This window comes from Gymnoscopelus microlampas (genome assembly GCF_963454915.1).
Source record: "Gymnoscopelus microlampas genome assembly, chromosome: 23".
Classification (NCBI taxonomy): Eukaryota; Metazoa; Chordata; class Actinopteri; order Myctophiformes; family Myctophidae; genus Gymnoscopelus; species Gymnoscopelus microlampas.
Window position 1 is genome coordinate 17,899,947 of NC_139960.1, and position 24,532 is coordinate 17,924,478.

The window sequence follows — 24,532 nt, forward strand, 5'->3', positions numbered from 1 at the left end:
GGTCCTCCAGTCCTACGCAATGTTTAGCTCCACCCCCAGGTACATGACCTCCAACTGATGCCTGATTTAAACTTATTTGTGCGCCAGTGTTGCACAAATAGCAGATCTACAAGTTCGCAACGCATTGTGCTGCGATGCGTTGTGAGCTTGTAGATCTGTAGATTTCTAAGTATAAATCACCCTTAAGATCCTCCGCTGGGCTTCGGTCATCATGTCAATTGATCTGTATAATGTTTGTCTCTTGTCATTCTTGACAAATCCAGAAAACAAAATATACATGTATTCCATATCTTTCTTCATCTAATAGTGTAAGTATGATTTTGTAAAATATCACTCGAGTGTATTTGCAAATGTAAAACCATGTTTGGTAATGTTTACAGCACATATAAAGCAGAAACAATACAAAAATACTCTAATGCACGTTTAGGACTGTGCAAACGTGACAGTGCAACATTACAGAAGCAGTGAATACAGTGTTGAACAGTGACTTTAACAACAGTACATTTGTAATACATTTTCACTAATGAAGTTAAAAAGAAAATACAAGTTGTACTGCCGTGAATATTGGTTGTTTTGCTAGCTTGAGTACATAAATATTTGATTGTACATTATGGAAAAAAGAAACAAAACATGACCATTTAAAAACTCAGCAGGAGGCAGTGTTCCAGTAACTAATCATTCTTGACATAAACAGACAAAAAAAGATCAAAAGTGACTTGTCAGTTTGCGCTGTCTCACATGAGCCTGAATGACTGACCTAAAACCAGTCATTACACATCGCTTCACCAATTGCTGGCTTATTTTAACACCTGTTCAATCAGTCATTTGACTTATAGCAGAAATAGCTTGCCTAGCATTTTCACAAACACACAGCTGAACAGTGAAAAGTGCAAAAGAAATAAGTACAAATGAAACACTTTGCTCTCAGTGTATGCTGCCAAGAGCATAATACAGCAATCAGATAATAGGAATGTCATGAAGAAAACCAATCTAATCCCAGAACTCCTGAATACACCGTGACTGCAGGTGGTCCTTCCACGCCACTGTGCCTGGATGCCTTCCTTTTCTTTTTTCAAGTGAGGAACCCTCAGTCTAACTTTCTGGCCTTTTTTTCCAAAGAGCTGGTTGCCGGTTGAACACCAGTGGAGAGGAGCCAACCCCTAATTCTACCCACACATATACCACTCATCCTAGAGTGGCTGATATCATTGACACCTGCCCTGCCTTCCCTGCAAGTCCCAGCATCCTGCTAGTAGCCTGGTCTATTCCTCTGAGGTTATACTGTATCAGGTACTGTGTCTTCCATCAGAGGACAGAGTGGTTGGTGGCTGGGCCTGTCTGCTGCTGGCTGTGCAGCACAGCGTCGTGGACAGTGGGAAATACCATCTCAGGAGTCACAACCCCTGTGAAGAACTGCAAGGTAGCCAGCTCCGACAGTAGGGTTCCTGTTTACACAAAGCAGAAATGGTATTTTAAGTGAAATGAGTTGTATGGTGTGTCATACATGTAACCCAGGTAGAAATAATGGGTCAACAGGCACCGGAAAGATCAAATGAGCCACCTAAATGAATAGATCAAAAGGTTGATATGGACACCTGCCAGTGTTGATTTCGTCGACTAAAACTATGACGAAAAATGTTGGTCGACTACCTTTTTTTCACTGACAAAAACTGAATACAAACTGAATAAAAACAAAGCTACGATGACTAAAACTAAGACTAAATATATTGACAATTTCGTCAACAAATAAAAACTAGACTGAAATGTTAGTGAGGGACGAGTGGAGAAGAGATCCAGTAGAACTAAAAGACAAGTCATTTTATGTTTGGTTGCGCTCGGGTGTTGCACTCTGAAAATAGCAGATCTACAAGCTCACGACGCGTCGCAGCGTGACGCGTCGTGAGCTTATAGATCGGCTATTTTCAGCAGGCAACCAAGTGTAAAATCAGCCATTATGACGCCATCAAGGCCCCACCAGAATACATTTTAGTCGACTAAATCAACTGTAGATTTAGTCGACTAAAATCTTATGAAATATAGTCGACTAAAACTAGACTAACACTAAAACATTTCAGATGACTAAAATATGACTAAAACATATCACCTCTCGTTATGTGAGCTAAGTAAGCCAAAGGGACACAGTAGTGCCCACCCCCTCCTTCTGACGTTTTCAATTTCACTGTTGGTATTACCATGATCCATTACAATAATCAAGACAACGGGCCTCATTCACTAAACTGGTCGTAAATAACGTGTAAATCCTGGTCGTAAATTTTGTGTAAATTGGGATAGGTAAATTCTGATGAGCAATTCACGAAAGGGAGTGTAGAACCTTGATATGATTTGTATCGCAGGTGTATGGCATGATGAATCTCAGATGTTCGTGAGAAGCGCGTTCAGGAGTAGATCATTTGCAGTGTTCCACGGCCCATTTAATACCATAAAAGACAACAGGAAATATCCAACTTCGAACTGACTTCACCCAACGTAAAACCAAGTTCACCGTGCTAAAGAAGTTCAACTTCGGCAGATCTCGTCGGCGTCGCACCGCCTCGACAACTTGTAAATCTGTTGTCTGGATCAGCTGAATGCTAATAAAGTAATGCTCTCATGTGTAATGAGAATAAGAAGTTTACAAAGTTTAACCCCACAAACAAATAATAGGCTAATAAAACATGGAAAGGATATTATGTAAGCCTTTTCTACTGAAAATTGCTCGCCTTTACTGAGGTAAAAAGATGATGCTGAAATCCAGTGCATACTGGAACGCTGCTATCCGATTACTGATTACTGAGGGGAAATTCGTCTTTTGGATTAATATATCACTGTCCTACGTCGGAATGAGGAATGGATCTGTTCTGGATTTCATCCATACTGTATCCTCATCAGACTTATTAGGCTATTGTGTGTGGCGTTCATGTGATCAATATATTATAAATTTGTATGTGTTGACAAATGTTGGGCCCACAAATATTTTATTTGAGGTTTGGCACTATTGTAATTGATTTTGCATGAAGATGAGCATTCTTTTTTTCCAAAGATTTTTTTGGGGTATTTTTCTGACTTTATTGAGAGTAGACTGACAGGAAATGGGGAGAGATATGGGGGGGGTGACACGCAGCAAAGGTCGTCGGGAGTCGAACCCGCGACCGGCCTAGGTGCCCAGACGGTTACGCCAACCATCCGGGCCGAAGAATAGCATTCCAATGACATACGCAAGCTTTAGTCCCATGTAAGTCTTCCTCCGAGCAGACGTCCGTCACAATCCACGGTCAAATGTTTTTAGGAATCAGACTCTTAACATGGAAAAGTGCCTAAATACAAAATATGGGCGTTAACACGCTTAGTGAATGAGGCCCAATAACTCTTTTATGATGGACCAATAAATGAATTTACTTACTGCTGCACCCAGCGATGAACACCTGCACATCCACAGCTGCATACTCCTTAATTACCTGCAGAGACAGACACCATCTATCATTTTTCTAATCAAAGTTCTCATCAAATATTAATGTAATAATGTGTTTACTTTTTCATGAGCCAGCCTCATAAAGCTGTATGGTGTAACCATATTGGTATTGTCATGGTGAGGTCAGCAGGTGTGTCAGCTAAGCTGGCACCAAGACTCCTGGCTGCGACTGACTTTGGTGACGTTTGACATGTTTGACGTGAGAACAAAACTCTTAATCTTTTATGGTATGACCTAATCTGAGAGTATTGAAAAATAAACCTGCTCTATTGATAACAAACTGCACAACTTTGTGATTTCATACAATGGGCGTTATCACCTACATGAGCTTTATATCACTGTTGTGCAAACAGGCATGAACCAGACAAAAGAATCTGGCCACACACACTAATGGTTTGTCATTCACTGTCTATTGACTCTTGGCCAAATCGAGAGTCAAGAAGTCTGTGCAAGACTGAAGGAGTTAGGAGTTGATGCATGCACTTGTGTTGTCTGTGTTTCTCCCTTCTGTTGTTTTAGTTCTCTGTCTCTCCTCAACTCTCAGGTTCAGCCAATCATCAATTCCACAACCCATCAAACTCTGCCTCACCACCCGATTGGTCCAATAAAAAGCATCTGTGCACCTGCAATCTCCTCTTTTTCATCTTCTGATTTTTAGGACATTTACTTAAAAATACGATAATATCGTATTATGATGTATTCTAATATACATTGTATTTACATTTTTTTTAATAAATTGTCAAAAGTAGCAGATCTACAATTTTGAATTATCTTTTTTTTATAGGATATTACGACATGCAAATCCCAGCGTATATCTAGTCTCATATCACAATATTGTTATAATAATAATATATTGCCCAGCCCTACGTTGCTGTGACTTAAGACACGAAAAAAGGTCTTTAGATAGAACAAGCCCAATTCCACACGCCTCTGTAGTCCATACCGATTTCATGGATTTGGCCCCCACTGAGTCGATGAAGTTGACAGGCGTCCAGTCCAGAATGATAGAGTGGATTGACGTGAGGGGCTCCAGGAAGCAGTCCTTTTCCGAGTCAGACTCAGTGTAGGTCTCTGTGATCTGTCCGTTCTTATGTCCCTCAACCTGGCTGTCAGACGTCACTTCACTGTGGGTCACATCCATTTCCTTCAATCAATCAAACAGAGAAATGAGAGAGCTTGGTTAAAAATGTCGTTCCGGCTGAATACTGCCGTACATAATAATGACTTGGATTTATACAGTGACTTTCAAGAAACCCAAGGACGCTTTACACCAAAACAGACAAAACTAAACTAAACTAGCAGTCAAAACTGGCATCATGTACCTGTTCAGAAAAAGCTCTAGTAGTGTATCGACTTATGTCAGACATGACAAAGAGTTGTTTGTTGTTTTGTTTGATTGTGTGTTTGTTTATTTGTTGGTTGTTCATTATTTTGATGTAAATGTTCGTGGGTTCATGAAAGGCGCTATATAAATTCAAGCTATTACTATTATTATTATTATTTAGACATATCTTAGACATAAAATTAACTTGAGTGACACCTGACAGTCTGAGTTACCAGTAACTTCAACTTCAACTTTATCGTCACAAAACAAGTTATAAAACAGCGGTTGAAATTCTTTGTTGTACAAGCTCCCATCATTTGCAGTTTTCAAGAAAAGAACAGACATAGAAATTAGAAAGAAAACAACTAAATGGAATGAGGCCGTTCAAATAGCAGCAGATATAATGTAGTAACAGATACAGCGCATGGTTTTTAGAAAATAGCAATAAAAACATCAACAGAAACACAGTTTCTTTGTGTGTATAGTCTCACAAGCAGCTGAGACATCATTTAGCAGCAGATATCAAACATGACAAACATTAGTGGCAGTTGTTTGCACAGATAGAACAAAACAACACGCCTAATCTATAACCAGATCGACACGTGAGAGGATAGATGGTGACACTCCAAGCCGTCCGACCTGTTTTGATGATACTGTAAATATGAAGCACGCTGCAACATGCAAGACAGGAATGGAGGATTTCTACATAAGAGGGAAAAAAACTCACCAGTTTAACCACAGCATCCTTTTTCTGTGTAGAATTCTGTTTGTGCTTTCTCTTCTTCAGATTTCTCTGCGCTTTGCGGGCAGCTTGTAAATGCGCAGGGTTCACACCTGTCTGTAAACATAATTGAACATGAGTTGAGTCCTAGAGCATCTATTTATTGGATGGTGATGTCAAACCATAATGCCGATTATGGTTCTTTTGCAGCAATAATCTGCATTGCTTCCACACATTAAAACACATTTATGCCCAGTACAACCACTAAGTTCTTTGCTCAAGTGCGCCATAATAGTGGCAGATAAGAGAGGGATTCTGATTCCTGCAGCTAATGTTCTGGTCATAAATACCCAGGCCTCCACCACTGCAAAGACTGGGGTTCAATTCTTCAGTTGGTGGCTCCGGCTTGGCCGGGCATTCAAATGAACCCAATCGATGGTTGTGGGGAAGCCAACAAGGGCTTGTGTTCATTATTGCTGCACTAGCGACTCCTACAGGTTGGTCGGGGGAACCTGCTCAGCAGGGAGAGGATCTGGGAGGGATATGTTGTTCCTCTGCAGCGTTAAGCCCTCCCGGTGAAACTCTTCATGTGTCTCAGAGAAGATGTGGCTGTCTAACCCCTCCCCAAGACGACTGTGGGGGCTAGCAGTGATGGACTTTGGGATTAAACATACACGTCTAATAGTGATATGTTAATACAATATAACTTAACCCATTAAGACCTGAGGCCAATTCTACAAAATGTCTGTTTTTAGAATGTCTTCTAAAAACTGTTTTTTGAAAAAAAACATGTTACTATGTCAGTGGTTCTCAAACCTTTTCATGTCAAGGACCCCAAAAGGTAGATGTATTTGGCCAAGGACCCCCATCTCAAAATAATTTGTTCCAGGGACCCCCAGAAGCAAATATTTTAGTTACAAATGTTCGCTTGAAAAAATATATATTCAAAGATTTGCACTAATTAAAAACAGAGAGCAAGCAGGCATTTCATTCAAAAGCATTTCTGGGGACCTGGGTTCAAATCCGAGGCAGGACATGAAAGTTACAGAGTGAAACTTTAACATGGAAGGAAAAATATATTTAAACTATATAACCCATTAAGACCTGAGGCCAATTCTACAAATGTCTTCTAAATCCCAACAGTATTCTGAAGAACATATATTTCTATATCAGTGGTTCTCAAACTTTTTCATGTCAAGGACCCTCAAAATGATATTTATTTGACCGCGGACCCCCATCTCAAAATATGTTGTTCCAGGGACCACCAGAAGCAAAGATTTTAGTTAAAAATGTTGCTTTAAAAGAATATATATTCAAAGATTTGCACACATAAATAGCAGATCTACAAGCTTGTAGCGCGGCACTCAGTGCCGTGCTAAGAGCTTGTAGATCTGCTATTTTTAAATAGCCAAAGAGTAAAAGAATGCTTTTTAGCTCAAATCTAAAAGTGACACAGATGCGTTCCAGGTCTTACTGTAGGTCATTAACCATGCAGCAAACAAACAGGAAGTAATTCATTTATAGTATATGCAGTATGCTCTACAGTATGTCCATGTGTATACATGCACATGCTCGTGCACATGTGAGAACAGATTACCTTCTCTTTGAGGTTGTTCACATAAAGCTCACTGTTGGCAAAGTAGATTGAGGAGTTGGAGTGGAAAATCTTAATCCCCGAACATTCCGCTGCCTGCGAACGAGACCCAATCACAGACAGGCTTCAGTATTTCAGCCGACAGCACTTCAAAAAGGTTCACATGTGTGTTTGCTCATCATATTTGGAGCCTCACCTCTTCATACTCAGCCACATCACAGTACAACCCTGTGTCTGTCACTTGGCCAAGGATAGCACTCTTGGGGCTGGAAAATAAAGAGATATAAAAGATATTGATAATGGATTTGGAACATTCACACCTTCTACCATATATACATACGCTATTGTGATTAACGGGGAACTCAATTAAAACATTTGAGACAAGGTAAGATGATGAAATATACAATAAGTTGGCATACAACATAGATTTGTACTGATAGTTTACTTGTTACTTGTAGTTTACTGATGGTCATAAGATGGCAATAGGTTTGGTTTTGGTGGACTAGATCCGCTGTATGTATGTACATAGACTTTGGTCATGAGTAACATAATAAAAGCAGATCTAAGCAGGTGGAGTTGAGCAGGTGGATAAATATAACGGGCTAAGTGGGGTTGAGTGCGCCATATGAACAGACTAGAAACAATGGCCAATGTGTGAATAATGATTGGTTTGCTTGTACAGTATATGCGTGCAACCAGTCATCTTAACTACTTTCAACCTGGTGTCCCTACTTGGGCATGTCATAAGACTTATCTAAAATAGATCTACACGTGTCGTGAGCTTATAGACGGGCTATTTTTGCAGCACAACAGCATAATAAGACGTAGTATAAAATAGGGCTTAACTTGTTTCCTGACGTTGTGTGACGTTACCTTTGTGTTCTGTAGATGACAGTCAATATAGCAAATCCAATCGCCACAAGAAGACCATAATCCAGACCCAGCAACACAGAGGCTACAAACGCTACCAACCAGATAGCCTGAAATAAGCAAATCCATTAAGTACTGTAGTAAAGACACACATGAAGCATTACATTAAAAACCTTAATTCTCCAAATAATCACGTTTCAGTTCTGGTCCCACTGTCATCCAATAGTAGTAGTGACACCAAATGCTAACAATTTCTACTTTTGGAAACACAAACAAATCTATATACGGGTCAGGGGCAGTTGTGTTTTGGATATACCGGTAGAACTAAATTCACTTCGGAGAGTCTGGAATGGTTTTCAGCCGTCCTGACATCTGTATGTTATGAAATGGGGACTCACCAGTTCAATTTTACTGGTTCTCCACAGGGCAGGGATATCCCGGGTCTGTTTGAACATGCCCAACAGGTTTACCATGATGATCGCTGCCAGCACAGTCTGGTAAGAGGTAACATTCATAATTATAGTTGATACATGTCAAACTAACAGAACAGAATCCACATGATGTGACTCTAAGGGCTGCTTATAGTCTGATTTTCTTTTTTATACAGTTTAGGAGTCTTCAACAGGAGGTCCGGGACCCGTAGGGGTCTTCAGAGTTACTACAGGGCAAGACTTTGTGTGATGGGATTTTTTTCTTTTTTTTTTACATCAATCACTTGAACCCTCGAATCCCTATTCTGAGGGGAACAATAGCCCGAAGAATCTAGATGCTGAAAAGAAACATGTTTAGGACTCACTAGCTTTGTGTCAGATGTCAAGCTGTCTAACAAATGCTCTGAACTCAATATGCTGGAGTTTGGTGTGATTTGGTTGTACTCACCTGAGGAAGGGGCTCGAAGATAAACCCAACAGCCACCACCACCAGCAGCACCACAAAGGATGCTAGCAGCCCTGCAATCTGACCAGACGGCACATCACAGCACACACAGCACAGCACAGGAGGAGACACAAACAAACACACCTTGATAAGATAACTGTGTCAACAATGGCTGGTGCCTCGTGTAATCTTTATGGCTTTACGATGTCAATTTAGCAAATGTGATGAGGTCACGCCTGTGCTGAGAATAGACAACTGTGACATGTGTTTGCTGCTGGTTTGCTTGAAGCAGCCTTAGCTTAAGGGTCCTTCTTTTTTTAAACTTTCAGAGTTATATTAAGTGAGAATGCGCGTGTGTGTGTGTGTGTGTGTGTGTGTGTGTGTGTGTGTGTGTGTGTGTGTGTGTGTGTGTGTGTGTGTGTGTGTGTGTGTGTGTGTGTGTGTGTGTGTGTGTGTGTGTGTGTGTGTGTGTGTGTGTGTGTGTGTGTGCGCGCGCGTGCGCGCGTGCGTGTGAGTGCGTGTGTGTAACCTCACCTGTGTCTTGCCCCCTGTGCTCTCCTGCACCAGGCTTCGTGACATGGAGCAAGTGATGGCAAAGGTTTGGAAGAAAGAGCTGATGAAGTTACACAGACCCAAGGCAATCAACTCCTGTGATCAATACAACAGTCAGAATATAGATTGGTTATTGTACATCGGACAATGGGTACTGTATGTGTTCAGAAACATGCTCTGAGAGCGCCGGAGCACTTTCTGGTCATTCGGAAATTCTGAGTGGTTAGAGCGTTGCCGTCTGAAAATTCAGAGTGTAGCCCGCTGGGAGCGGTCAGTGCACACACCGAAAAGACACGTTATCTGAGCAAATCACCATAGTAAAACACTGACCCAAACCCGGGTCTCAGGCATTGTTGGGTCAGGTCTTTTTTGGTTCAGGTCAAGCTCACAATGTGTCCCGAAGCTATGCGTTATGACCTTGTATCTTTTGCTATTTTTGAAAGATTTTGATCAAGATTGTTTTGTATAATATAGGGCTTAAATTAGTAAAACCAGGAAAACACTTGGTATGATATCTAAAATCCCAGAAATGATCTAGTCTCCTATCAGGATTTTGATATAATATTGATATATTGCCCAGCTCTTGCTGTGATGGAACATAAACTACTTTTAGCCTTACCTGGTTGCCGTCCACGCTGTAGCCGTGCTTCAGAGCAAAGATCTTGGCCAGAGAGATGCCCATTGAGAATCCTACGATTGCTATGGCAAAGGAATCCGTGACCAAATTGGGCAGAAGAGAGAAGTGTGGAAGTGCGGGGGGGAGGAGCCTAGATATAGGCAAAAACACCCGTTAGATTTTGTTTTTGTAAGGTTTTTAAAAAATGACATTTTGGCATCTAAAAAAAGCAACCAAATGTTCAACATAGTGTGATGCACGTTGCATGTAAACTTCATGTAAATGATAACGACTGTCAGTTGGCGTACCCCTATCAGAAGTGACTAGAGTAGGGGTCTTCAACATTTTCAGGCCAAGGACCCCCTAGCTGAGAGAGAGATGAAGCAGGGACCCCCTCTATATTGTATAAAATTGTGTTTCAGATTAAACTTTTTTTGTTTACTTGGTCTGCTCTTCTTTCCCTCTAAACCTATACCTCTTTGCCAAAAATAACCGATCTACAAGCTCACAACGCCTCGCAGCACGAGGTGTTGTGAGCTTGTAGATCTGCTATTTTTGGCTAAAGTTATCCTCAGAAAAGGGATGTTAGGGTTCAAGGGGTTAAGGTAAAAAAAAAAAAATCATATCACACAAAGATTTGGCGGACCCCCTGTAGTAACTCTGAGGACCCCCTAGGGCTAGAGACCAGCTCGCAATGGCATCACACTAGCCTCAACATCAAATCAGTGTTTATGGTACAATGGAAGTTTAGTCAAAACAGGTGAACTGTGTTAGATCACAATATGCCTATACCATCCTCCACCATCGTCAACCTATTCTCGTGGTTCTCACTGCGTTTACATGCACAATATTTATTCATTCAGAATGAACTCATTCCGAATAGAAATGTATACCCAACTGTTTACATGGCACCTGAATAAAAGTATTCCTGTTCCTCAATCGTTTACATGAGCAAAGCATTCATTCGGAATAGAACTCTGGTCATGCGCAGAGTGCTTCGGGCCAGGTTGGGGACGGGGGGAGGGGGCGGGGGTGTTTGACAGGTAAACATATGTATTATTTACCTCTGGCAGCCTTGGTAATGAATAATAACAATTTTGGCTACACGTACATGGATCTTTTTCTAAACGCACATTTTTGTGTGCGTTTGGGCCTTTCAGCCACACGCAAACAGTGTTTTTGGCCGCTAAAACGGATATTTTTGTAAACGGATAAATAAGTGAAGGTTTTCCAAAACATGCGTTTCAGTGGATCTGTGTGGACATGTAATCCCGAGATTTTGAGAAACAATGACGTCATCGCGCATTCGCACATGGTCATTATAATAATAAATAATACAATAATACATAAACACCGGACCGCTCATGGTCATTATAATAATAAATGAAGAGAGAGAGAGAGCAACACTTACAGTCTATGAAACAAGGCACGCTCATTTATGGCTAAATAATGTCATACTTAATAATAAGACAGTGGTGGGAAAAGTAGCTCATTCACTGTGTGACGAAAACCCTCTTTCTCTGCGCCAAGTAGAACACACGGCGCGCACACAGATTGAATGTGGGGTCTGTCGTCCTAAAACACAATCGCCCCGGTGCCGAGAGTCCCTGCTTTATAGTGGTGTTCGATGTTTTTACATTGCCAACTCTCACATGTACATAAACGTTCAGATTTCAAATATAAAGTGCTTACCCCTGAGCCACGGACGTTACAAGGCGATCCGGACCGCAATAAGTACCCGTATCTCCCGTATTGTTCAATAAAAAGCATTTTAATCCGATCGTCGGCCATTTTCTCCAAATTTTCTCCGATGCTTTCAACCATGCGACACCAATGGTTGGAAGGTGTATTGCACTCTGATACATTACCAAAATAAAAGAACAGAAAAAGAAAATGGCCGGCGATGGGATTAAAATGCTTTTTATTGAACAATACGGGAGATACGGGTACTTATCACGGTCCGGATTGCCTTGTAACATCCATGGCTCAGGGGTAAGCACTTTATATTTGAAATCTGAACGTTTATGTACATGTGAGAGTTGGCAATGTAAAAAAAAAACGAACACCACTATAAACCAGAGACTCGACAGCGTCATGTGAACCATGGCTACTGTTTGCGCTGCAGCTGAGCTCTAATAATGTTGTTTTCGTTTATGTTCACGTATACTATTAAAATAATGCAGCTATTGCAGTATTGGGCCTTAACATGTGATTACAAATGTATTTGTATTTGGCCCCTCATATATATAATTATAAAATAAATGTAAATATAAAATCTGATATAAAATTGAAACATGCAGCTGATCGATGCGTTTCTGCGTCTACGTGTGGACAGGGATTTTTGTTTATCTTTGTCATGTGGCCAGGGATTCTTTTTAAAAACGGAGGACTAAAATATCCGTTTAGTAAAAGATCCATGTACGTGTAGCCAAGGCCTAAAAGTCACGGCTGCCAGAGAGAAATAATAACAAGGCACAGCTCACAATCAATCAAAGCTGCCAGCTATATAGGTAAATGAGGAAGAATAGAAGAGAGACGAGACAATAAAACAAGTTAAGAGAGAGAAGGTAGAGAGAAGGTTTGATAATGGAAGCACACCGCATCCTGGCTACGGCCATTGGTCTGCGGTGGCCTAGTGGTTAGAGGGGCGGCCTTGATACCGGAAGGTCCCTAGTTCGATTCCCCAATTCATCAAATCAATCATGAATCACCGCTGAATAGGCCTTGAGCAAGGCTTCCATGCAGGGTCCGGCTGGAAACAAGTTTTGTACTTAGTCCGACACCCTGGGTAAACAACAAACTTTGCTTTTTGCTTTGCTTTGCTTTGCTTTGCTTTGCTTTGCTTTGCTATTGATGAGTTTAATGCAGCAAAATCAGCTCCTGTTATATTTGCTGCTGACCCGGAGGAGGAGCCGGTCGGCGGAGAACTACGCGCGTCTGCGACTTGGGCTTGGAGCGCCAGACTCCACATGGCTTGCGCCTCTCCCCCCCCCACCCAGAAGCACCGCGCTAGACAATGACATATGCGCAAAAGAACAAATGTATACCAGTCTGATACCAGTGCGTTTACATGGGCAATGTAGCCCGATTCTATCGGTATATACCAGCCCTTCAAACCCGAATGAAATTTCATTCGGATCAGACCGGTATGGCCATACCGATGCGTTTACATGAGCATTTCTATTCTGAATGAGCATTCATTCCGAATTGAAGTGGAATAAACCTGTCCATGTAAACGCAGCCGGGTCCAGTGACCCTCAGGGTTCCTTGAGGGGGGTTCCAAATGGACCCTAACAGTTCTGTAACTCTGAGAGCTATGGGGGTCCTTGAAATTAAAAGGTTTGAGATCCACTGACCTATACCACGGCCTGACTCACTTTCTGTCTCTCCATTCCCTTTGGATAGTCTAATAGGCCACAGCAGTCTAATCTACTCACTAATAACAGCACACCTGTTTCCACTTCCTTGTTAGTCCTGCCAATCTACTCACCCCACCTCTCACCCCTGAACTCCACATACCTGATCATTGTTCCTTTATCAACTCTTCTCTGTATTTAAACCAGTTCACTCTCTCAGCTGTCTTCCATTACCTAGATGTTGTTAATGTGTGTTTCCTGGCTTTGGTCTGTCCTGCTGTGTTTGCGTGCCTCACCTCTCGTAAGCCTCATATTTGTTTGATAAAATTATTACTGGACTTAACCTGCCTTGCATCACTGTTCGGCACTACGTCCACTGGACGCGTCTTAGTATGTTGTAGAAATGCTATTGGAAACAAATGTTAACAGCCAGTATAAATACACCCTACTTCCCGCACCCTTACCACACCGTTCTCTGCCTTCATTATGATATGAAGACATCTGTAAAGTTTCATCTTGGTCTGAACTATGCACTAATGCTGTGTGACGGCATCTTGCACGGTTGTGACAAAATCTGTCCACGGACATAAAACGCCACACACAGACTCAGACGGTGAAAACGATTCAAGCCACGCTGTGGCGGCTGGTAACGCCTTACCCCACTGGAATTGTCCCCACCACGTCCACGCTGTAGTTTTTTGACAGCCCGATGCCGTAGGAAATGCCCGTAGAGACGACCACCATGATCATCTCTCCAGGAATGGGTACAGGAAGTTTCTTCTTGAAGCGCTCATTGATGTCTTTAACCCCGTATAGGAGTACGATACACACCAGGCCCACGATGAGAGTGGCGATGTTGGTGCTGGTGATGTCACTAAACACTGCGATGACACTCTTGATGGACAACAGAGAGGAAGATGGGTGTTAATAGATTGATTGCAAAGTGAGGTTGATGTTCATGTGAAAAATCAAAAAATACCAAAAAGAGAATTTATGTGCTTTAAATGTTGTAGTCAGCAATGTTCACAAGCTAGTTTAGAGCAGTGGTTCTCAAAGTGAGGTTCAGGGACCCCCAGGAGTCATTGAATGGGGTCCCCAGCAAAATAGCAGATCTACAAGCTCACAAACGCGTCACATTCCGAGGCGTAGTGAGTTTGTACATCTGCTATTTTAGAAAATGTTTGCCTGTGACATACAAAAAATAAGGATGTCAGGTTGAAAGTACCGTAGTTAATTTCACTATAATTTCAGCAGCTAGAAGGTATTGCAATGGGATAATGTATAAGAATTACTCTTATGATCATATGTTTTCCCCATAGAGACAGCTATAGAATTCTGCACTTAATCCAATCTAACAACTAAGATCTTCTCTTATAGAGGTCCTTGGCATAATACGTATCAATTCAGAGGGTCTGTGACATAAAAATGTTTTAGAACCGCTGGTTTAGAGGAACAAGGAAAACCTTAACACATGTGACAAACCTAACACTTTTGTGATTCTATCTATACTCCGCAGCGAAGACGCCTTCCACTGCCAGGCCGCCAGCCAGCCAGCACACTGTACTCACATAGAGCGCAGAGAGGGGCCCGCTGAAGCGCTGCGTCTTGACCCCCAGCAGGTATTTGAGCTGCGATATGAAGACGTGCACGGCCGCCGCTGTTGTGAACCCTCGCACCAGAGGCTCAGTGAGGTAGATGGCCACAAACCCAAACCTGAGGAGACCTAGGACCAGCTGGAGAGGGGACGGAAAAATAAAGGTACGGTATGAAAAACACAGTCGAGCCAAGCAACCTTAGAACATGTTTTGCTGGGTTTTAGAACTCTTAATAATGTTTTTACCACATCGTCTAAAATCAAGTGTCAACACAGATTCAGGTTTCAGCTTGGGGAAGACCCCGCCCCTCCCGCCCCCCACCCACTGATTTGCGTAAACAACACTTCTGGAGCGTTAGAAATGACAAAAAGCTTTGTTGCATCACTTTACTCTGTGGGGCTAACCAAACACCCACCAGGGGTTGGTATACACAACAACAGAACAAAAACATGCCGCTCTGCAGAGACCAACACCAAACTAAGCCGTCAGGCAACGCTTTCCCATCAATGTTTCTTTATGGCATTGTCAACTTGCTGTGTATAGTGCTCTTCTTCTATCAGCTGGGAACCGACCTGGATGATTCCCACCAGGGTGGTGAGCGCCACAGCCAGCTGGACCCGCCTGGCGTCACGCGCTTCCACGTCTAAAACGGTAGACATGTTGGTGCCATTGGCGGCCTGGATGTAAAACATGGAGTCTGGAGCCTCCCTCACAGCCACACCGCCGATCATCAGGCTGATCACGGCAAACGTGCCTGTGGGAGAACAACAACGTGCGGAAACCAAAACCAAAACTGTTACTTTTCAGTAAATGGAAAATAAAGTTCTTGTTGAAACTTTTCATTGATTAAATATTTATAAAACCCACAGACTTAACCACTATCTACCTAAAATAACAGATCTACAAGCTCACAATGCGTTGCTAGCTTGTAGATCAGCTATTTCCGTTACTTTTGTACACACATTAACAACATCTTAAGGATAAAATAGGGCATTAGCCCTAATATCTCCCCTTGCCCATTCCAGCCGTTTAGCTGAGCAGAAGATGTTTTGTTTCCCAGGCGGAAGACCTGGTTACATTAGGGGCTCGTCCGAGATCGGGTTTCCCTGAGGGATGGATGGGGTGAATGCAGCAGAATAAACCTGCTTGTAAGCCTGAAGCCTTGGCCGGGGGGGGGGGGGGGGGGGGGGTTCCCCTTTGGAAGAGCGGTGGATGTTTGGTTTCCCATGTGGGAGACCCAGGTTCAAACCCAGGTTGGTACATGCAGTATGCTTGACTCGTTTAACTTTACTTTTCTGGTTGTATGCTGTTCGGTGGACATAACCAAAACATTGAATCAATAGAAACTATGTGTATGTGGCCAATTGGGTCAGTGAGGCTATAATGGATGTCGCAACCATATTTTATTTACTTAAAACTCTAGGGCACCAATATTAACCATATATTTTGTGGTACAACAAATGGCTTGTGACATGTTGTGAGCTTGTAGATCTGCTTCTTTTTTTCATGCCCACAATAAGGACACCAGGGCAAAAGTGTCTAGTAAAACATGAACACACAGGCAGGTCAAGTTTGGTGTTGCATTGGTGCACTCTGCAAGGCATGTAATCCTAATGTCAACACCTGCCTAGAAATTAAGCTCCTTATCAGTCTCAGCACACATCTGAATGAACTGTATTTACAGGAGTGGCTTCCAAACAGTGTGCCTAGGTGTGCTGTGAGACAAGTCCAGACTGGGATTTTGTGACAACCACACATTATTTTTGCAGTGTGTGTGTGTGTGTGTGTGTGTGTGTGTGTGTGTGTGTGTGTGTGTGTGTGTGTGTGTGTGTGTGTGTGTGTGTGTGTGTGTGTGTGTGTGTGTGTGTGTGTGTGTGTGTGTGTGTGTGTGTGTGTGTGTGTGTGTGTGTGTGTGTGTGTGTGTGTGTGTGTGTGTGTGTGTGACAGATCAAGTATTTGGCTCTGAGTTGTGCAGCCATCTTGCTTCAACACTTGACCACATGCCCAGACTCTCCCTCTCAATGTTTACCAGATACGTACAAGGCAGCATTTTGGTTAGTGGCCAATAGCATAGGAGGAGGTTGCAAACTACTTTCAAGTTTCAATTTATTGTGTCCTCTCACCTTTATAAAGGTTGAGCGGGCATTGGTTATGGTGTCCATTTCTCAAGTGTGACAGCTGACATTTGAGAGGACACTAACCCCCCTCCTAGGAAAAATAAATAAAACCAGCAATGCCCAGACAGATGTGTGTTAAGGGTTGCATGCGGGCTTCTCTAGTCATTGGAGTTCACTATGTGAGTGAGAGTTCTGTATGTCTGTGTGTGTACAACCTGTGCATCTGGCTCTAATGTATTTAGTCAATCTTAAGCTCACCTTTTGAGGAAATACACACACCAGAGACAGTGTGGCCCATGTTGGTGTGAGAGGGGCTGTAAACATAATTTGATCTGACAGTGTGTACTTGGCATGGATCGTGGAAAATATGATCTGGGCACTGACCACTGACTGTCCAAGGGGAAAGAGACACTGCACTGTACAGTATCAAGGAGCTAGTCCTTCTAAATCAATGGTGGTGTACATGATATTAACACGCTTCAGCCTGGCATTCCTATTTTGTGCATGTCATTATAGGCCAAAACTTTTAAAATATTCTAAAAGAAATTCAAACAATTATAAAATAGTAAAAAAAAAAAGCTGATCAACAAGCTCACAATGCCTCTCATCACTATTTGTTGTATGACGAAGTATAGGTCTTAGTTGTTTAAGGATTTGGGGTTAACCACCGGGCTTAACCGTTTGAATTGAATTCTCACCCATTGCTGCTTTGTGACATTAATTGCAGAGCAGATAACAATGACTGTGTGACTGTGACAACATCACAAGGACCACACTTGTGACAAACTGTTTTTGTTTAGTATTTCTTTTCATCCCTTGTTGGTAAAATATATGACCCTTCTTACTGTAAAGACAGGAAAGAAACAGCTGAGGGTTGTAAACCACATACAGTACAGTAACCACAGCCCACAGAGCAGGGCCTTAAGTATGAGGACTACCTATGGACGCTTACAGTACCTATGGATATGTGTCTGGAGGTTCCAAAGAAGGTGTAGAGTAAGACGGGGTAGAACGAGGAGTAGAGGCCGTACACCGGAGGAACAGCAGCCAGCATGGCATAGGCTAAACCTAGGAGAAGAAAGGAGTTACCACATGAACCCTGGCATCCCCATTCTGGGGACAAACGTTAGATGAAAATACCAGATCTACAAGCTCACAAGTTGTGAACGTATAGACGATTGGAAATACTCCGGTAAAGTAAAAGTACCTCAAAATTGTACTTAAGTACAGTACTTGAGTACATGTACTTACTAGTTAGTAGTTACTTTACACCACTGGATATCAGCAGTGTAGTTAATGGGTCCGTAAGTATGACACACAGCAGCTGCATTGGCACAGGAAGTGCTGTGACGAAGCACATCGGTTTGCAGAGCTTGTCGCCCCGAGGTTGAACTTTTGCGCAACACACTGTGGCAAAATTACAGCCGATCAGATAAATAAAAAAGTCAAGTCATAAGGAAGTGTGTGTGGAGTTTGCATGTTCTCCCCGTGTCTCCTAGGATAGTTAATTCCCTCACAAAAACATGTCGTAATCCTGGTCGCTATACCGCCTCCCCCATGACAGCCGGGGCGCCTGATGGAGGGGAAGGGAACTGGTTGGAATAACGTGTTCCTTCCACGCGCTACGTCCTACCAGGGAAACTCCCCCCTGTCAGGTGACAAGAAGGTGGCTCTCATGCATTGAAGGAGGCATGAGCTCGGCCCTGGGCTCCCTAGGCTGGTAGGGGGAGTGTAGCGCCCAGGATCACTTAGAAAATTGGCACCGGGTGAAAAAAAAGGGTTACAAAATCGTGGGATAAAAAAAATTGTAAAAAAAATAAGGAAGTGTGGAATAATTCAGGATACATTTATTTTGTCATTTTCTTTTTAAATGCCTTTGAGGTGGAAAGCTCACAGCAACGAAGAGGACATATCGGGTTTGGTTTGCTGCGGTGGAGATTGGATATAGGTAGCTATTTATTTCTTCTCCATTGAAAACCTCCAATGAAGTCCTTACTCCTCCCTTTATGAACTACCCCTATGTTTTCTTCAAGTGTAAGTAGTAGCCTTTGGAACCAACGGCTCCTCAGCCATGTGGTCCACAGGTTTCCGAGCCATGTGGCCCATAGATCAGGAGCCTATCTCCTGTTTCTGTAGCGTAAGGCGGCTTTATGTACAAGTACGGACATGACTCTAGTATTTCTCAGGGACTTCAACCCTTGATGCTGAGTGCCAAGCAGGGTCCCATTTGAAAATCGACCTCCCAATCTCAGGGCGGTCACTCGAACCACAAGGCCAGAATATACAGAATATACTGTATGTAGGCCAAATGTTGTTAATTGTTTGTATGTGTGTCTGTTATTTTAAAAATAATGGTGGTGAGTGGTGACTGAAGCATTGCATTGCACTGACCTTGAGGGAGTTGCATAACCCCGGTGCTCAGCCCTGAAACGACATCCCCAACCAGGTACTGCTTCACTGGATAGGAAGGTAGCCATGTTATAATGGGCAGGAAGCTCAGAGTTGCTGCTTTGGCCCTCTCTGTTGAACACCTGTGGGAGGATAGAAGAGAGAGAGAGATGGAGCTGGAGCTGGTGAAGCCTTAATAATGCCACATTTTAACATTACAGTACAAATTGTACGGAACAAGTCAACACTTGGATGTGCCAAAATGTTCTTCAATTAAACAAAGACAAAACTGGGGTAATAGTTTTTGGAGCTAAGGAAGTCAGATTGAAAGTCAGCGCCCAACTCCAATCGGTAATGTTAAAAACCTCTAGCCAAGACAAAAACGTTGGCGTTGTCACGGACTCAATCATTAACACAATTGTAGCTGGATTTTGATTGCAGCTTTAGCACCACAACACACCGCATCAAAATATCTACCGTTTCCATTACACAAAAGTGCCCCCTCTCAAATCCACAGGTATGAGTAGCAGACTCTGGTCATTGACACTCCTTTGTAATGTAAACATAGGTGGAGGTCATTGCTTCTTGCAATCTAACGTAGATGAGTGGCCAACTGTCCCGTATACAAATGCAAATCACCTGTGCACTTGCGGGTGTACTCCAGCTATCGGTAAGAACCAAATGTACCCATTTGGTGTGGTGTGGTGCCATGCCAGTGGAAACCCGGGTCAGCCTACTATCACCTCAAAAATATAGCACGGGTTAAAGGACTTACGTCTCAGTAGGATCAAGAAAAGGCATTAATCTTCAGTAGACTTGACTACTGTAACGGTGTCTTTACAGGTCTCCCTAAAAAATCAATCAGACGACTGCAGTTGATTCAGAACGCTGCTGCTCAAGTCCTTACTAATGCCAAAAACGTGGAGCCTATCACTCCAGTTCTTAAATCCTTACACTGGCTGTCTGGCCCCCTGTGTGTCGAATAATTGATTTCAAAATACTACTGTTGGTCTTTGAATAGTTTAGGGCCAAAATACATTTCGGATCTTGTACGATATCATGAACCATCCAGACCTCTCAGGTCATCTGGGAAAGGTCTGCTCTCTGTCCCTATAACCAAAAATAAACGTGGGGAAGCAGCATTTAATTTTTACGCACCACATACTATCTGGAACAAACTCCCAGAAAACTGCAGGTCTCCTGCCACTCTTAATCTTCTAAAGACCTTTCTGTTTGCCGCTGCCTTTCATTGAGTTACTTTTCTTTTTTCTTTTATCTGTATCTGTTCATTTTTGTCTCCGCCAGGAGACTATGTTTTCACTTTCCGTCCCCCCCCCCCCCTCGGCCAAGCTAACATTGGTCAAGCCTCACTTGACACGTGACAATACGTTGAAAGAGTGTGCTCTGATTGGCTAGTGAGACGCATGACGTATAGCGGCCTATAAATAGATGTGTCACTTCGGAGCGCTGCGGTGCGCGTTCCGAAGTGACATCAGTGCCATCAGCCAAGCTAACATTTAGTGGTTACATGTCGCCTTTCCGACAGACGGATAGGACACTTACACAGACAGGACGGATAGGACACTTACACAGACAGGACGGATAGGACACTTACACAGACAGGACGGATAGGACACTTACACAGACAGGACGGATAGGACACTTATACAGACAGGACGGATAGGACACTTATACAGACAGTGTAAAGGATAGGTGTGTAGGTGTGTCATGTTACTATGACACAGTAACATGTTCTTTTTCGTAAGAATTAGAACATAAGAATTAGAACATTCCCAACATTCCCAACACAAGTCTGCTGGCGGAGACTTGTGCTCCGAGGAGCACATTTTCTAGTTACTTCTTTTTTTAATGCATCCTAATGTCATTGTATAATTGTGTTTCCTTTGCTTGATGTTCAGTGTAAAGCACATTGAATTGACTTGTTGTTGAAATGTGCTACACAAATAAAACTGCCGTGACTTGCCTTACCATATAACCTCAGTATTATATACATATATATTCATATATATGTGACAGACACAGACTGCAAAGTGGAGAAAGTGAACTGGCCTGGGTCACTCTGTATTGGGACCAACGCATTCTCACTCTTGCTGGGACAGACTGGGGGGTTGAGTGGAGTGGTGTTAACTACCATCTATCATTTTCTTAAATTGCCACCACAAAGCATGCTAGACAGATACAGCAGCGAGAGAATGGACTGAGATCAGCTGTCATGTACCGTTTACAGTAGGCTGATAACCAGCTCAGTGGCCTTGTATACCAAAGAAAAGACTATAAAATGGTACACAATGCCTCCCTGCTTGGCACTCGGCATCAAGGGTTAAGTCCCTGCGACATACTAGCGTCATGTCCAGGAAGTGTACTTGTACATCAACAGCCTCATGGTACAGAAACAGGACATAGGCTCCTGACCTATGGGCCTCATGGCTCGGGAACCATTCCCAAGGCTACTTATAGGCTAATAAATGGTCGTAAATAATTGTTTTATTTTCCCCCAAATCATCCCGCGGGCTGTACGGGCCACACCTGACTTGGGCTGGATGTGTGACTACCCTGACGTAGGTCCATACTTACTGAACATGCTGTGCGAGTCTCTGTCGGAGGGTAGGGGGACACCTCTCTCTGCGGTGGAGCAGCTGGGACTGGATGTAGCCCTCATCGTAGACCGGCCGCTCTATGCGGTAGCGGCACACATCGGCCGGCGCAGCTGCGTCCTCCTGGGCTGTGGTTCCATGGTGTTCCATAACACAGAACAGCAGGGCACAGCGGGCATGTCAGTCCGGGCCTGGAGACTTGAGGAGACTCTTCTGTTTCTCACCGCTTCCCGCTTCTCTGTTCACATGGGGGAAGAGAAGCAAACACAGGACAGAGGTTGAAGGTTACGCCGAGTTGTTGTTGGGAGAGCGAGGGAGCAGAATCAATGTTAATTTAACTCTGAGAGTGACCAATAATAAGGCTTTTTGTTCATGTCCATTTGGTTGCATTTGTACACTCAAGAGTTACAAGACGGGTACATTAACCATGAGGATTTTACTGTGCACCAGTTAGATTAGGCGGGTTCAAGGTTACTTTATTTTGTCTCCCTTGGGAGAAATTTGTCTTGGGGACACGGACCAGCAGCATACATACACACACACAATACAATACATTACACTACATACACTACATTAAAGTACAAAAAGGCACACGGTGACACATACAACCCTATAGCAGTTATTTAGGCCTATACATCACCCAGCATATTTTATCACCCCAACCAACATAGGTGGTGCAACAAGAGCAACAACTAAGCACCAACTCAAAACCTTCTACCTCGCACCCGCACCGTACATTTACTACCACCATGGTGTCCCTTCACTGTTGCTGTTATGGGCATGTATTTTTGTATTGCATTGCATATGTTAGTTGTGTTTTTATCGACTATTTAATATATACCATACTGACAAAGGCTAATTTCAATTTTATGTTAAATGTACTGGACACTAAATAAAGTCTTTCATCTTCTTTATCTTCTACATTAGCAACTCATGAACTGAAGCGTGTTATGAACTGCACTGTGTGCTGTGACACTTATTAAACTGATGCTGGACTTGGGCTTGGACTTTTGAATAAAATATGACGCTCAGGGTTGACACTACTAACGGTTGTTCGATTGACCAATATCTATCTATCTGGGCAAGTGTAGTTTGCCTTCTGGTTGCCTGAACAGGCAAGTGGGCTTTTGCACGTTCCTTTTTTCTTTTGGAGTGTTTTTAGGGACTGGGAAGCAACTTTCTATCGTTCACGATTATGAGATACTGTAGTGTATACTGTATACTGTCCATAAACATGACTGAATGTTTAAGTGAACATGACTTTTGTTTTGGGCAGGTAGAGATTGAGTGTTTTTAGTGTCAACCCAGCTGTGGTAGGCTACCCAAATATTTGCTCAGAGGCCAGGGTCTAACCTTTGTTCGGACAGTTTGTTGTACTAATTCATGAAGGTTAAAGGTGATTTTTTTAGAAGTATGGGGACTCGTGCGTCTATACATGTCAGAAAGTAGTGGCCTCTGACTCCTGACTGAGCCCAAACAGCAGTCAAAATGTGACTGATATCGTTGCTGCAGACTCCCTGACTTAATGGCCATGCTTGTAAACTAACTACCGGTTTAATTTGAGTAGCATAAAATGGCAATCTTTTTGAGAATAGATTTTTTACATGACAGGGAAATTACATTTAGCTCCTAAAGCACGGAAGCAAGTATTACAAAACGATGTTCCTGTCTCCATGGCATTCCCCAACGACTGGGAGGGAGGGTAGATAATAATACCATTATTACACAATTCAATTACAATAGCCTAATATGTAATAGGCTATTATACTCAAAACTACTGCTACTGATGAGGACAAAATTGTATCGTTCAAAATTGTATAAACGTTTGTTCTCAGACTAGATATATATGAATATATGATATATGAATCTAAAAGTAATCAACTTTGAAGGACTGGACTGAACAGGAACTGGAATGGAATTAGGCTAATATGATATCCCTGTTTCTTTTGATTTGCTCAAAAGGACACACAGACCTAAACTACAAACCTAAAAACGTCTATTTAAGATGTAAATGAAAGGATATCATTCATATGTATTTATTTCACCTATAGTAGGTTCCCCAAAATACGGCACGTATGCTCACTACTATGTCACGATAAGCTGCTGTCACTACAATGGACCATTATATTAACTTTACTGTACCTGTCTCAGCATGAGGCGGTGATGCTGTAGCACCAGGATATACACAGCTGCAAGGATGTTATTTGACTCCTCCAGTCCGGGGTGGTTATTGTTTAACGTCGTCGGTCACACAGTCAGTCCCTAACAAACCGTCCGTTGTGACCTAACTGCCAGGCAGCACAAGACTGGAGCGTAGGGAGGATGAGGGGGAGGGGCGAGTGTGCGTCATCATGATCACGCTCTCTGCGTCACGGCCGAGTTATACTTCGTCGTAGAACGGAGTTTACAATACTGAAGAAATTCACACAGGTGTTACCA

General features: G+C 42.8%; 1 protein-coding gene across 2 annotated transcripts; it reads right to left on the reverse strand.

Moving 5' to 3' along the window:
- Positions 1 to 356: 356 nt before the first annotated feature.
- On the reverse strand, positions 357 to 24,377 carry LOC311039744 (prestin-like). 2 transcript variants are annotated; one of them, XM_084049706.1, is made up of 18 exons: positions 24,236 to 24,377; positions 22,074 to 22,331; positions 19,482 to 19,621; positions 18,048 to 18,158; positions 15,546 to 15,727; positions 14,947 to 15,111; positions 14,037 to 14,272; positions 10,026 to 10,173; positions 9,389 to 9,502; positions 8,858 to 8,935; positions 8,377 to 8,472; positions 7,982 to 8,088; positions 7,305 to 7,374; positions 7,112 to 7,204; positions 5,521 to 5,631; positions 4,413 to 4,613; positions 3,401 to 3,455; positions 357 to 1,445 (listed from the first exon to the last, which is right to left on the reverse strand). In XM_084049706.1, exons 2-18 carry the CDS (start codon positions 22,241 to 22,243, stop codon positions 1,306 to 1,308), a joined length of 2,217 nt encoding a protein of 738 aa, XP_083905832.1. In that variant the 5' UTR covers positions 22,244 to 22,331; positions 24,236 to 24,377; the 3' UTR covers positions 357 to 1,305. The 2 variants fall into 2 exon arrangements, with proteins under 2 accessions (XP_083905832.1, XP_083905833.1); XM_084049707.1 differs by having other exon boundaries at positions 22,074 to 22,326; positions 24,236 to 24,369.
- Positions 24,378 to 24,532: the final 155 nt, after the last annotated feature.